The sequence below is a fragment of the Phalacrocorax carbo genome, chromosome 3 (genome assembly GCF_963921805.1).
Source record: "Phalacrocorax carbo chromosome 3, bPhaCar2.1, whole genome shotgun sequence".
NCBI lineage: Eukaryota > Metazoa > Chordata > Aves > Suliformes > Phalacrocoracidae > Phalacrocorax > Phalacrocorax carbo.
The window spans coordinates 95,252,682-95,267,002 of NC_087515.1; the positions used below are offsets into that span (position 1 = coordinate 95,252,682).

The 14,321-nt window shown below is 40.3% G+C and overlaps 1 protein-coding gene across 1 annotated transcript in view; it reads right to left on the bottom strand.

Moving 5' to 3' along the window:
- KCNQ5 (potassium voltage-gated channel subfamily Q member 5) overlaps positions 1 to 14,321 on the bottom strand; it is a 302,174-nt gene that overhangs the window by 27,674 nt on the left and 260,179 nt on the right. The window contains exons 8-10 of the mRNA XM_064447806.1: positions 11,904 to 11,998; positions 10,392 to 10,418; positions 1,598 to 1,818 (exon numbers count right to left, since the gene is read on the bottom strand). Of these exons, the coding sequence (XP_064303876.1) occupies positions 1,598 to 1,818; positions 10,392 to 10,418; positions 11,904 to 11,998 (343 nt within the window). The remainder of the gene's footprint in view (positions 1 to 1,597; positions 1,819 to 10,391; positions 10,419 to 11,903; positions 11,999 to 14,321) is intronic.

Genomic DNA, 14,321 nt, shown 5'->3' on the forward strand with positions numbered 1-14,321 from the left:
GCCCCAGAATGGAGCGAGGAGCAGTGAGCAACCTGGATAGCAGCCTGGTGGCTGGTACACCCCCGTAGCTCACGGTAATGCAGCCAGATTCAGGATTTGCGCCTCTAAGAGGTCTCCAAGGTGGAGGGCTAGCCTGGAAAGATGACCTTAGCAAACACTGTTGGTTTCTCTTGTTTGCCCTCCAGGAAATGTTTATTTACCCAGGCTTTTCCTGATGAGATGTGTTGCGTAGGGTGTGATCAGCTGAGGGATGGGGCATTTCAGTTCAATGGGTATTTTGCAACCTACATGTCTGTGATAATATGTGCTCATAAAAAGGAAGCAGACACCAAAATTGCACTTCCGCCTAATTAGTTTTACCACAATTGTTGGATGTAACATGCATGATTGCCATCATAGAAAGAATTTAAAGTTATATCTCTTTACTTTGATCAAATGATTTATGTTGTACCTTTGCCATACAGTCAGGGTCACTGCCTCCTGTTGTAGCTGACCAGTTTGTTTCCCTTATTTTCTACCTGGGAGTCCCACAAAAAAGGACAAAAAGTTCATATGTTGGGAAAAATGTGAATGGAGAAGCCCAAACCCAAATCCGCTGGGCCAGCGGTACCCCCAGAGCTGTGTGAGTACACCTTTTATGCAGGACCCGTCCCTTACAGGGGTTGGGCTCATCTGGTGCCCTTGGCTCCTGCCTGTTGGGAGGCTGCTCTCATGACCTCCGGTGCTCCCTGGTTAGGGGAGTCACTGTCTCTGTTTTGGCAAGCTTTTGCAGATGAAGATCTTTGCCTGAACACTGGCTAGTTTAATGCCAGAGAGGATGTTAGCTGGAGAATGGAGAGTGGAGAGGGGCAGCATCCATTCCTGTGGGGAGGTGGCATGCTGGAAAGGCTGCGTTCCTGCCTGCTGTGGGGTCAGTGAACCATTTTCACAAAGATCTACTTCTTCACATGTTAGGAGTCCTTCCTAGATCTAAAATACCCTTTAGAAAGCAATACATAAAAGAAATAACACCAGTTTTGTTTCCTAAAGCCACCTGCTTTACCGAACCTGATAAAACCCTGTAAAACTTAGAGCACCCAGTAGTATTTCTCTTGGTGGCAGGTGGCTGTACGCCCAGTGAAGGTAAGAGGAGGGCATCTCCCAGCTCCTTGTCAGGCTCCCCTGCCTGGGGGAGCCAGTGCCATACAAGCTGTGCTCTTGGCTGGCAAAGGCACGGCGTTGGCCACGGTACATGGCCCACCAGCGAACGGCAGAGGGTTTGGGCAGCAGCTGCACCCAGCAGTGGGAGAGGGGCCACAACAGCACAGCTGCTGCTGCCAAACCCGTGGGATGCATTTAGTCCACCTCCAATTTTCCGTAGTGACCCCCTTTTCCAGCAGTTGCTCCCTATGCACCACTGATACAAGATTTCTTATTAAAAAACCCCAACCCGTCGGCATGCTCTTTGAAGCAGGGTATAGCTTTCTAGTATCTCTGCCCTGATATAACAATCCTTTCTGCCTTCCAAAAACAGGTCACATTCACAGTACAGGTGTGCAAGAGTGCGAGCAGGCTGGCAGCAGCATGCAGTGGCAAACGAGGCACAAAAAACTCCTACCGTCGACCACAGGTTTGGGCTGCGAGCTCTTCAGCCGCAGCGAGGGCCTGAAGCGGGTTCGGTCATTGAAGCTCCAGCTCTTCTGGACTTTGGTCGGGCTGCCCTCAGTGGCAATGTCGGCACTTGGTGACCGGCGATCTCCAACTGAAGACTGCCTGTTCTTTATACTTTGACCTCGTGGGCTGGCCATCCGGACCCGCTCCTTAAAACTTAGCTTTTGACTGTGAAGAAGAGAAATGTATTTTATTTCATGATTCCTCCAATCCTTTATTTTTCTATCATATCATATTAGAAAATAATCTCTAAAAATCCTCAATAGTATGAATCTGTTTCTTACACACTTATTTTCATTGAATATATTTCGTTCGGAATGAAACAATAACATAATAACCTTGTAAAGGAAATAAGGAAATAAAAATTAACAAAGAGAAACAAATTTCACCCAATTATTTCAAATTAATCTCTAAGGTTTTTTTTTTTTTTCTTATTCCTTGACTTTTAAATAGGTTTATTTTAATCTTAGTCAGCCCAGCTCAGTGCGTTTCTGGCCATCTCTTCAGATAAACAAGAACAAAATGTATTCTATTATTACTGCATGCCATGTAGTGTTGGGAGATCTTTAAGCAGGCAAAAATACTGTTAGTATAGTCATGCTTTTTCAAAATGTGGCACTTCCAACATTTCATATGCATTGTTAGTGATCACCCATATCCAGAACTCCTTGTTACAGGACTTACTTGGACAAGACGAAACCAAGATTAACAAAACATCCAAGATGACCGATTAATGGAAATGTAATGATACGCTGTGTGCTCACTAAACCCACTGCTGGAGATTAAGCTGGGAGCTGACTGCCTGATAATACTGAGGCGGTATTGGGCAGGCACTTTAGGGCAGGTGCAAGAGCCCAGCCAAGCTCATTCCTGTGGCTGCTGGGTCAATGGTGGCCCCGTGGTCTTCTAGTTGGCCGATTGTAAGCTATTTTTTTTTTTCCCTCCTGTGACCTCCAGTCAGCTAAATGTGGGATATGTAGATTTTATACTTCCCAGTGCTTAAATTACCTTTTTTCGTGTTCAAACATATCTGATGAACATCCCGTGGTCACTCTGACTATATGCCTATGCTTTTTCCATTATGTAACATTTTTGCCGTTGTTTGTCTCCTCCCGTAGCAGAAGGCACAGAGGGGAAATAGAGTCCGATACAAGGTTTGGAAACTTTGTTTTATCTACACGGCTAAGTTCAATCGCCTGTACAGGGGAACGGTCATCTCGATCAGTGGTCCTGTTCTTGCAAGGACAGAGATTATAGGAGCAATGCAGTAGCTGCTCATGGTATGAAGTTACTGGGTCTTGCAGTCTTACTGCCCTGGCACAGGCTTTGGGGGTGCTTTTAAAACACCTATAGCAAAGACTGTTTACCTGCAAATTATAATTGTACTTTCTAGTATTCTCAAAGTCTGTGCATTTAACTTCAGCATGCCCATAAGATGTTTTCAACAGAAATGGATTCTGCAGCTAATTAACTAATGTTAACATGGACTATGTGGTTCCTAGATGTTTAACCTACTGCACCTGAAAATACAGTGTTAATATGTAATCACATGAAATGGAATGTAGGTATAAACTTCTGTGGCTGTGAAATGTTGAGATAATCAGATACCTTTTTCCATGCATAGCATAGCATAGCATTTCATTCTGAACACAAACATCACTGAGAGCAAAAAAGGATGCAGCTTGTAGCAGGCAAAGCACATGCTGGGAAGCTTATAATGAGGTAATTTTCAAGAATGCTAAAAAATGAGCACATCAATAGAAAGATTATTGGATAAATTTATTTCTATATGGCATGTTGAATCACTTGAAAGAATACCTTTCCTATAATTTCTGAACGTAATCCCCTTTTTCCCTTGCCCAAAGTAAGCAATTGTTGAAATAAACACACGATGGTGCTGGAAATGTTATCTATTTCCATTGCAAATTGTTACCCACACCTGCAGTACTGTGTGCTGTTGCATATGCAATACAGAAGACCCACAGAACCTACTATTTGAAAGAAAAGTGAGTTCTAAGATTTAATTTTCAGTAAAAATTACATTTCAAGACTGAATTACATTTCAGCTCAGGAATCTTTTGTACTGTACTACTTAATGAAAATATAAGCTGTAAAATATTTATTAACCACATAATTGCATTGTCATACTATACAGCATGAGCAACAGAATCAAAATGGACTTCTTATTATAGATATTATTCCTTGGCATGTGTCCCCTGTGCTTTTTTAAACTCCTCTTATGGCTCAAATTGTATTTGCTATTGAAGCATGAAATCAAATTATATTTTTGTTGACAAATCTTAGAATAAAAAGGTTTCTGGACAGCTCTCTTCCTGTTGCACTAATTAAAATGAAAGGAAAATTGATAATAGCCATAAAAATGATCAGTATGGACCATATTTTTTAAAATCCCATTAACTCTAAAACTAAAATGAAAATAAAAAATATGAAAAAAGCACGTGTTGTTCTGTCAATTAATTTGTACAAATGAAAGCAATGGCTGCCTTTAAATGATTTGTACACATGGTTATTTCATTTATAAAAGCTTAATGGTACACAATGGCTACTTAACCTGAATATCTTTTGTTCTCCAAATCAAAGCAATGAGGCAATGGTGAAAGGAACGGTAGACACTTCATCTGTACTAGAGACATTTTTCAAAAGTGCAACACTGAGAATGAAAGTATTAATTTAAAATGCAGACCTCATACTTAAAAAAAAAAAATCTGCTTTGTAGCAATGGCAATGTAATGGCATGCCAAGGGTCCATGCGGAGGATGCTGCATCATGAAGTGAAACGCAGCCCCTGAAGGAAGCGTGGTTTGGAAACTCTATTTTGCATCTTGAGAGTTTCTCCAAAGACACTGGTTATAGCAGTTCTTCGCTTCTTGGATCCCTGTTCCTATTTTGAGACTGGTGGGAAATGTTCCTGAAGTCACTGGGTCCTACTCGGCGTAGGCATAAACCGTATGACTTGCAGCAGTGGAGAATTCATGTTTGGGAGAAGAAAGCTGCTGTCCCTGGGAGCACCCTGCTACAGGGCTCTTCTAAATATGATAAAGAACAGGTCATGAAGGAATAACTGAATCAGAGAATTTTGGGGGCATCCTGACTAGTCTTTTTCCCACAGTGAAAGTCCCTTCCCTTATAGGTTATATAGTTCCTGGCTCTTGACTCTATTGCAATAGTGGTGGAGAAAGTATTAGAGGTATGGCTGCCCTTTCAAGCATCCTTGGGCATTCTGCCTTTGAATCAGTGGTCCCTGAAGCCTTCAGGGCGCTTTATTCTGATTTAGTGATGGTTGGATTAGCACTGTCCAATGCCGTGCCAAAAATCCTTCACTGTTTGCAGGACTTAGCCTATAACATTTTTCTCTTTCCCCCCTTCTCCTCTCTTTTTACAAGATATCCAAAGGAAATCCCTTGAACTAATGTAAACCTGTTAACGGCCATTGGAAATTCACACTTCCCTGTAAGTACTCCCAAACTTTAAGTTGAACCATTGTCCAAAAGGCAAAAACCATGAGAAAAAAAAATGAGGAAAATGTAATTGAACAAGCTTCTGAATCAGACCTAAATGACAAGGATCTGAGAAAAGCACAGCTGTCTCCAGTCATCTCTGCATTCCTTTAGATGCATGTCTGTCCACCATTTCTTGTACCTTACGTGACTGATAGTTTATCCCAGTTGGTTTATATACATATTTGCTTCCTATTACAATCTTCCCTGGTACTAGTAATCTCTTTGGGCCTGTTCTTGTGGGCTGCAAGTTGCAGAATGCATTCATATTGATAACACTGAAGCTTTGAAGCATCTTTTAGTGGAAATCAATTACAATTGGCACCTGTGGGAAAAAAGCAAGTGACTTTTCTCGATTGCTTTGCCTTCTGGATGGTCAGCTGTAGGATCTTAATGCTTGTTCTTCCCATCAGTACATGCACGAGATGTTGACTTCCATGGGATAAAAAAGTACTTTGTAGTTTTCATTTCTTTTTAAATTTCTGTCTTTTCCACCTTTGATTTATGAAGGGATTGGTGTTTAGGGACACTAGAGGTCACTGTAGCTTCACTGCTAGGGGAATGAACACTGCTGGACGAAATGACTAGACTTGAAAAGGTTTTGTTTTAATTGATAGATGCCTACAAACCTTTGCTTTTCTCTCCCGTACTCACAGCTCTGTCTGTCTTCCATGGACCATCTTACTATACTTCTTGGTTAACTGATCATCTCTTTGCATCCCAGTCCTGCTCCTCTATTTCCCTGCCTAAATTCCTTAATTTCTGGTCAAGTTTATCCTGTGCCCTGCTTCAGCCTCAGACCTGCAGCACTACTGCTTGCTACTAGTCACAATTTATAATTTGTTTTTCAGCTTTTCACACTGAGCAGGCTGGTGGAGGTGGGAATAGGAAGAAAATGAAATGAATCAGAAGTAACTGGAGGGCCTGAGGGTGAGGGAGAATGCTTTGGATCTCGAGCTGAGACAGAAGCTAAAACTGATAAAAATTATCACCCATGAGAAACAACAGCAAGCAAACATACGTGCCAATTTTCACCAGTTAACTTCCAATAAATATAGATATTGATTCTTATCAAGCCTACAGATGACTTTACTGAAATTAAGCTAAGTTGAACAAATGCAAATACAATGGGTGGTACAACCAGGCCTTAAGTTCAAACGTTCAAGACTTCTCCACCAGTCTCATGCTAGGAGCATGAACCTAAGAAATGTAGTGTTATATCTCGTACCCTCAATGAGTAGTAACAAGAATTTCAGGGACATAATGTCTTAAAGATCAATCGTCAAGCAGAAAAAAATAAATGAAGTTCAGGGGGTTTGTGTATTTTTTTCTTTCTCCAAACAGTTTCCGGATGAAGAGAAACTTTTTTTAATCTCAATTTTCTATCATCAATTTGTACCTCTATTGTCTTTTAAATTATTTTTAAAAAGTAAGGAAAAAAACCATAATAAGCCTTAGTTATAAATCAAGGGTTTCTTCCCGTAAGATCCATCCATCTAAGAATTACCATTTTTGGTAAGAGACACAATTTCCACAGAATTCAGCTGAAGCAGATGGTTGATTTCACATGCATTCCTCTACCTCCCAGTACAGGGCGCAGGCACAGCTTCCACGGGCTGTGTCCAAGGGGATTCTTTTCAACAACAATTGCACATTTTGACTGTTGGTATTGCCTAGCATGTTATAGCTTAATATTCCCCACTAATTTTTAGATGGAGAACTCAACTGCCTTGATCACAAAAATCCTCTTGGACTTGGGGGAATGTCTTTACCCAAGTGTTCAACCCCAGTTTTAGATCTCTGCAAGGTAATGCATTCCAAAAGCCTCAGGCAGAGAAGGGGAACCGGGCTTTGGCAAACTGCGGCGTGCTGCACACTGCAATTGTCTGACCAGATGAGATCCAAAGAACTGGTGTTATTGCCATTGTCTTAGAGTCATTGCAGGCAACAAGCAACGAGGGGAATCACAAGCACTTAAAAAAAAAAATATCAAGAAACCTCCTTTGGAGAAGTAAGGAACTTTAAAGCACTAAGGAAGGGAAGTAAATGAATCATGCACCTGATGTTAGTTGGCATTCTCAAACACCATGTGAATAGGCAGGATGCTGAATACCTATGTTTCCGAGGGGTGTACATCCTGAAGAGCTTCTGTTTATTACTACAAAGCTTACTAGGAGTGAGGGGAGATAGAGGACCGTGTTACTAAGCATTCCACTGCTAGGTAAGGGGTTAGGCTTTCCACCTCAAGTTAGATTCTGCATCATTGGCAATTTCTTTTTCATATGGTGCATGCAGAGAGTTTACATTAAATCTATTTTTAGAAACGGATATGATATAGGAGGTGGAGAGAATTCCAGAGTACAATTTATTTGTTTCCCTCATAGCAGGGATGGATTTCCCCCCCAGGCTCTTATACTGGCAAACCTTCTTACTGCACCAGAGAGAGTTGTCTGAACAGGGAATTCATACTGAAGCTCACTAGTTACAACATTATATGGGTGACATTCATTCTTTGCAGACACCCAACGCGTGTCCTACACACAGCTTAAGACTGCTTATATTCTCAGGATTTTGTAAGATTCATCAGTCTTGATCTAGTTTCCTGCACAGGAAGAATTTCAGCCATATTGTATAACTGAACAGAAATAAATATTATTTGCATTCAGCGTGTGCATTTGTAGATATGGAGAATTTAACAGATAGGGTTTTTTTAAATAACTTGCTGAACTCTAGAACGGATTTATAGACGTACCTCATTTACAGCGTGGATACACCAGAGAGCTTGTCTACCATTACTTTTGATAAATGATTAATTAGGATACTTGTGTATAATACTTTGAGAAATATAACATACATATTTTTCTTGAAATCAGTAGGAAGCTACAGCCTCATAAGCACAGCGCTCTCAACTCATATGCACAGCAACATTTAATTACCTAATGGAAGACTGTGGGTCTATACATGACAAAACACAAGAATTAATTTCTGTAAATGTAAAAGTCATTTTCATAGGAAAGAAAACAATTAACTTTTACCTAAAGTAATAAAAGTTTTCCTCCACTGTCACTAGAATGGAGTACAGAGCAAAGAGCATATTCAGAAAGCAATCCAATGCACTACTTGTGCAAACACATCTTCATTTAAAGAGTGAAACAAGAAGCAGCTTACTTAGTTCACATAGCATCCCATGCAAGTCACTCAGCATCGCAGTAAGAAAGAAGTTAAACACTCGAGGACAGTTATCTCAAAGTAGGTTGCAGCAGTTTGCATTTACATTTTTACCACAAAAGACCACATACACCACATGTATTGAAGGTGATACAAACGTATAGCAGTTTATCAGCATGAGAGCAATAGGCAGCCACTGACAAAACACACCGTTTTTAAAAGGCACTGAGTGGTCTGCAGGGTTTTTACTGTAGACCAGGATCTCAGGAGTTGACTAGTTCACTTTTGTACCTATGCTAATTTTCAGCAGTGCACATATTAGTTAAGAGTTTGAGAAGGGACAAGCATCTTCCATTCAGTAAAAACAAAGCAAAAAAGTCTGGCTAAATCATTGACTACTTTTAAAACAACAACAGTTATCATTGACATGGAGCATGTAATATAATTTTGACAACTGGGATTTGTTTTTTTAGCATCTAGTTTCTACTTATTGTAAGTAAATTTCTCTCTTTAAGTGCTTGCAGGTACAACTGGGAATAACCTCTCCCCTCTGCACAAGTCGCTATTTTGGAGGTACGTATTAATTTACTATCAACTTCAGCCTCACCTTTAAAAAAGCTGAAGTTAATTTTAGCTGTAGGAGGAGTAGGAAATAGGGCTGGTGAGTGCAAAAAGGTTTATCAGTCTGTAATAATTTAATGAGACCAATACACTGGCTAGCAAGCCTATGGAGGTACAGTATATGAAAAGTCACAGAACTGATAGAGCAGGTGAAGTGCTCGAGGGACATCTCAGAGTAAATCCAGTCCCCTCGAGTTACTTTGACACTAACAGCAGTTACATGCACATCAGGGAAAAGGATGGAGTCAGGTGCCGGAGGATCAATCTGGAAAGTGGAACAGGACGCGGGTAATTAATGTGAAGGCTTTCTACCCCTGACTGAATATCCCAGAAGGGTTTGTGAACCACAGTACAACTTGGGGGCAGATGTATTTCAGGCATTGATGTGTCACTGACACTTTTTCTTGGCTTTTCATTATTTTCTGCTCAGAGGTAAACTCCACTATTCTCTGATCGTGCTGATACCGCAGCGCTGACGGCCGAATGCCTGCTGACTCCCATCCCTAATGAGTTTTGGAGGTAGTGTAATTTCTCTTGTAGCCACTGAGCCCTTTCCTGTCCCTAGGGATTAGAGCTATAAGTATGGCAAAAAGCAGCATTTCCACTTACTGCCTTAGGACTGTGCATCCCCAGAGCTTTATTTATCCGAAGAGGATAGCCCTGCCAAGGCCTGCCTCTGCATGCTGTAGGCAGCCGGTCCTCAGCCAGCATCCAGGCTGGGTGGAAACCCCACCTGCCCTCCTGGCTGACAACGGTAAGGCTTAAGGAGATGCCAGACTGCCTCCTCCGCCTGAACAGGGCCATGCAAGAGTGCAAACTGGAGGTGAGCCATTGTGGTGGTGCTTTCCCCCTACCTGCTGTTTCCCAAAACCTTCTTTAGAAGAGGGGTAGCAGGAAAAGGTTGGGAAAATGTGGAGATGTGGCACTGAGGAAGCTTTGAGGATGTTCCTGTAGGACAAGACAGACCCTTGCCAAGGCGACAGCCAGCCGGCACTGTCAGGGGGTCTTCCCTCTGTGACAGAGGGCTGGTGGGATGGTTCACAAAGCCAAATTCAACTACATGCCTGTAGCTTCCACTGTGATTCCTGGAAACCTTGAGCATTGATTTTATGGCAGAAGCTGGGGGCCACATCCTTGCCCAGGAGCTGGGTCAGGGGAGGCTGCTCCGCTCGCTACTCCGTCACTGTTCGAATGGAGCTCCCCCCAAAGTTAAAAAGTAAAAAATTGCCTAGATTTTCCCATACAAAAACTGGGACAAAGAAGCAGATTTCAACAGCATTAGTCTATCGATATGAGTTTTAAAAAAATGCAATTTGTGATTATTATCAGTTAACAGTTACAGTTCATTGAACCTACTGTACAGAACCTGAAACATCTAAAAGCCATTAAGCAGCAGCGATTTCACAGATAAAAGAAATAAAAGAAAGTACAAACCTGCCAGAAGCTTCCCCTTGTTCTTTTCTTCAGGTCAGGGAGTGGGAGGGAAAAACATACTTGTTATGCAGATAGTAATCATATTACTTAGTTACAGATGATGTTAGATATATGATAAACATAAATGGATATGTTAATTAGTGTACAACACAGATGTTACATTGCAACCACAAAAACATTCAAGCAAGACTTGTAACTACAATGCTTCTGAAAAAGAAACTCTTGAGTTGTTTTAACACATGCATAACATGCTTAGTACATACCACTGCAGACTGAGTTGGCAAAGCACTTAGGCAAAATGCATTGCTGACACATATATAACAGAAAGCTGTAAGCTCTTATTAGATAAAGTTATTTCTGATAAATAAAAAGGTTTCATTTTAGGATAGCACAGCAATATGCTTATTTAAAATAATAAGTAGATGCACTTTTGCGGGACAGTGATATTTTTGGTGGGATACAGCTTCATTATTTATGTAATTTTTTATCCATCCATTTATACCAATGTTGCCTTCAACCTGTTTGTATATGTCAAAAATCAATATTCCATGTAACTTTTAATCTAAAAGCTCCTTTTAGTTTGGAGCATTTTGGAATGGATTTGGTAATGGATTACTTATGACTCTGTTCTTGTCAACTCTTTGAAATTCAAAGATCAGCTTTGGGTACCCAGCCAAACCTCTTTTTGGCTGAGCTTTTTGGCACACGATTACCTTTTTACTGTCATGTGGATGTTCATCACCCAGCTTTGAGAGAAACCACTAATTCTCTTGCACTGTCTGCAATAACAACAGTTAGGATGCTTATCAGAGTTTTCCCATAAGGCTCTCAGCACTCTCCTTTTTGATCTTTATCGAGTATCTTTTACTTCCTGATTTGTGCCCCGTATTGAATCAGTCAATTTACTACTTTCTGGTAAATCTTTTACTGAATTATTGAAGACTCTTGGGCTGCCAGTGCTCTGCAAATTCTCACCCAACCTAGGATATCAACTATTTCCTATCTGCCACACTGCGACATGTGTATAACTGAGGATATAATTTGCCCTAAGGAAATACTGAATATACCAGAAGTTATGATGAAAAGGAGCAAATTCTCCAGTGCATTCACCTGCAGAATACCACAAGGTTCTCTTCCCTCACAAAGGTAGATCTGTACCTGTAGCCTTGTACAGAGGCACAGGCATAAAAATACCACTAAATCAAGGAAAAAGCTCTGCATTAAACTTAATATTTCCCTCCTTCGAGATAATTTGGAACTGGGTGAAATGTTAACCTTGACGTATGAGTGGGGTTTGGGGAAAATGTTTCTAATGCCTGTCCTCAGATAAATGGCAATGATTTGTATTTGTCCCACTTTCCTAGCCCCTAGATAATATTGATACGAATTGTTAGTTGAAATTTTTAATGAGAGGACTTAAGAAGACAAAACAAGACGAAACAGACAAATAGTAATTCTCTATAAGCTTGAACAGACATTGAGAACAGCACCAGCTGCCATATTTGTACCTACTTTGTAGGGCTGCAGGTATGCAAGGCCTTCAAATGAGGCTTCCAGGTAGCAATGGAAACCGATTTCTCATCAGCCGCATAACTACGCCATACACACTACGTGCAGGATATATGGTAAAAAAGAAAAAACAAGGCAAGAGGGAGCAGGGGATGAAACAAAAAATTGAAAAGCAGATTAGTAACCAATACCAGTCATGGCTTTCTTTTATCATTCATAGCACTGATACATGCCTGAGGGGAGGAAGAATACTTTCATAATATCGCCAGGTGGCTGTCAGGTTTGTTCGGCTGGTGTCGGTAGAATAAAACCGCCAAGAAGCCTGGTATGGGGAAACAATAGAAAAGCACAAAGGAACCAAGAACATGAAGTGACAATGCCACCGCACTGATTACGGAGAGAGGGGATTTTGCTCAGATTGAGATGTGCTCTATTAGGTCGATTAAGGAAATATCAGTAAAAACCTACCAAAACTTTTGTGACTCACAGTACACTTTACATGTTAAAGTAAGAGTTACTGGCTTCATGGAAGCACCAGAAGATATTCAACACATAAAGGTGCTCAAAAAAGCATCTCAGTGATTTATTTGTGACAGGTCCTTAGGGGACACCCACAGAAACTTGCAGTCTGAAGTAAAGAAAGCGTCATAATACATTTTGTAAATGATAATGAAAACCAGACAAAAAGGATTTAGAAGAAAAGCGAAGTATTCCCTGTGGTTTGAAACACTGTTAAATGTTTAAAAACACGAAATAAATAATTTCAAAGGTGAGTGACCAAAGCATAGCATTGAAAATATATTCAACATTTAGATTTATAACTGCACGTAGATAGTAAGACAGATCCTCAGTTCTACAAACTGGAACAGCTTCCCTGATGTCAGCATAACTAGATTAATTTGTACTAGCTGAGTATCTGTGCTTCCTGTATATTGTCAACCATTAAATGTCATCCAGGTATTCTTGTACGGAGTCTAATACCCTGTGTTTTCCTACTGCATGTCTCCCAGAAACACATCTAGTCTTCATCTACAGATGGAGAACCTGTCACTTACTTTGTAAATTGTTCCACTGGTTGATCATTCTGATTTTCAGAAATCTCTGCATTATTTTTAATCTGAAAATCTCTGGTTTTGGCTTATAGCCAGAGATATTTGTTATGTTTATGTCTGCTACATTAAACAGCCCTGTAGGTTCCAATACTCCCTCTCTGGACTTTTATGTTCAAATAATATTCACACCAAATATTTCTTATAAGCTAAACATATCAAGAAAAGTATGTCCCTATGAAACATGCTGGTTTTCTATAGTGATACCTTAGCTGTCTTTAAGTCAGGTAAAGGCTCTAGCAGACAGTATATCTATGGCAACAGAGGAGTTAGCACAGACTAATTCCACACCATAACTGATTATAAGATAGATATTACCCTGGTAAACTAGAGCACACTGATTTCCATGGTAGTTCGTTATCAATATCCACAACAGAAAATTTAAAAAAGCCCAGGCACTGTTACAGTAGACAATGGTATGAAGTTCAGACACATCCTGCACTTATGAATATGACATTTTCTCCAGTCCTGGACTAATTTTTTGCAATGTTTTCTTTGCTTTCTCCAATTTTCCAGTCTCATCTACAAACTGCAGGTGCTGAGTTGATGTGTAGCATTTTAGTACTAGCATCACCATACACAGTGATCAGCCTTCTCTTACTTGTTACCTTTCTGGTTCTGTACCTAAGGACTGTAATAAACCAGCTGGACTAACATACTGGGAACTTGTAGGAAGCTCTTGGCCCTTCTTCCTCACTCTTCCTCCTCTGTGTTTCTAATCTTAGTGAAATCCTTTCCAGAGTCACTAATATTAGTCCTCTTGTAATAACCTGAATTCATTGTATCCAGATCAAGTTTTGTATTTGGCATACTAAGCCATTTGGCTAAAGTCACCCAGATCATCCTCAGGTTCATCCCCATGTGCCTGCCCTCATCTTTACCATTCTGCCAGGTCTTGTGCCATTGGCAAATATCTCCATCAGCAACTTTATATTAATATTTCCAGATTACTGAAAATAATGAACACGAAAATGAACATGTAATGCTGAACAAGCTTAATCATTGGGATCCGACCACAAATATCTTCCTTTCACAATGTTTTTGCCCATTGAGGGTCACTTTCTGAAATCAGTCAGCTAGCTACTCTTAATCTATTTAGCATGCTGTCTTACTAATATTTTGGTTTGACTGTCATACAATAATAATAATAATAGCCACATCCAAAACCTAAATCTATTGTGTGTTTCCTCTGGCAACCAAACTTGGAAGAAATAGATTAGAATAGATGCATTAGAAAATACCCCATACACTCATTCTACAGTACAATAGATACAAAAGGAGTGGATTTATATTTATTCATTATTCTAATAAA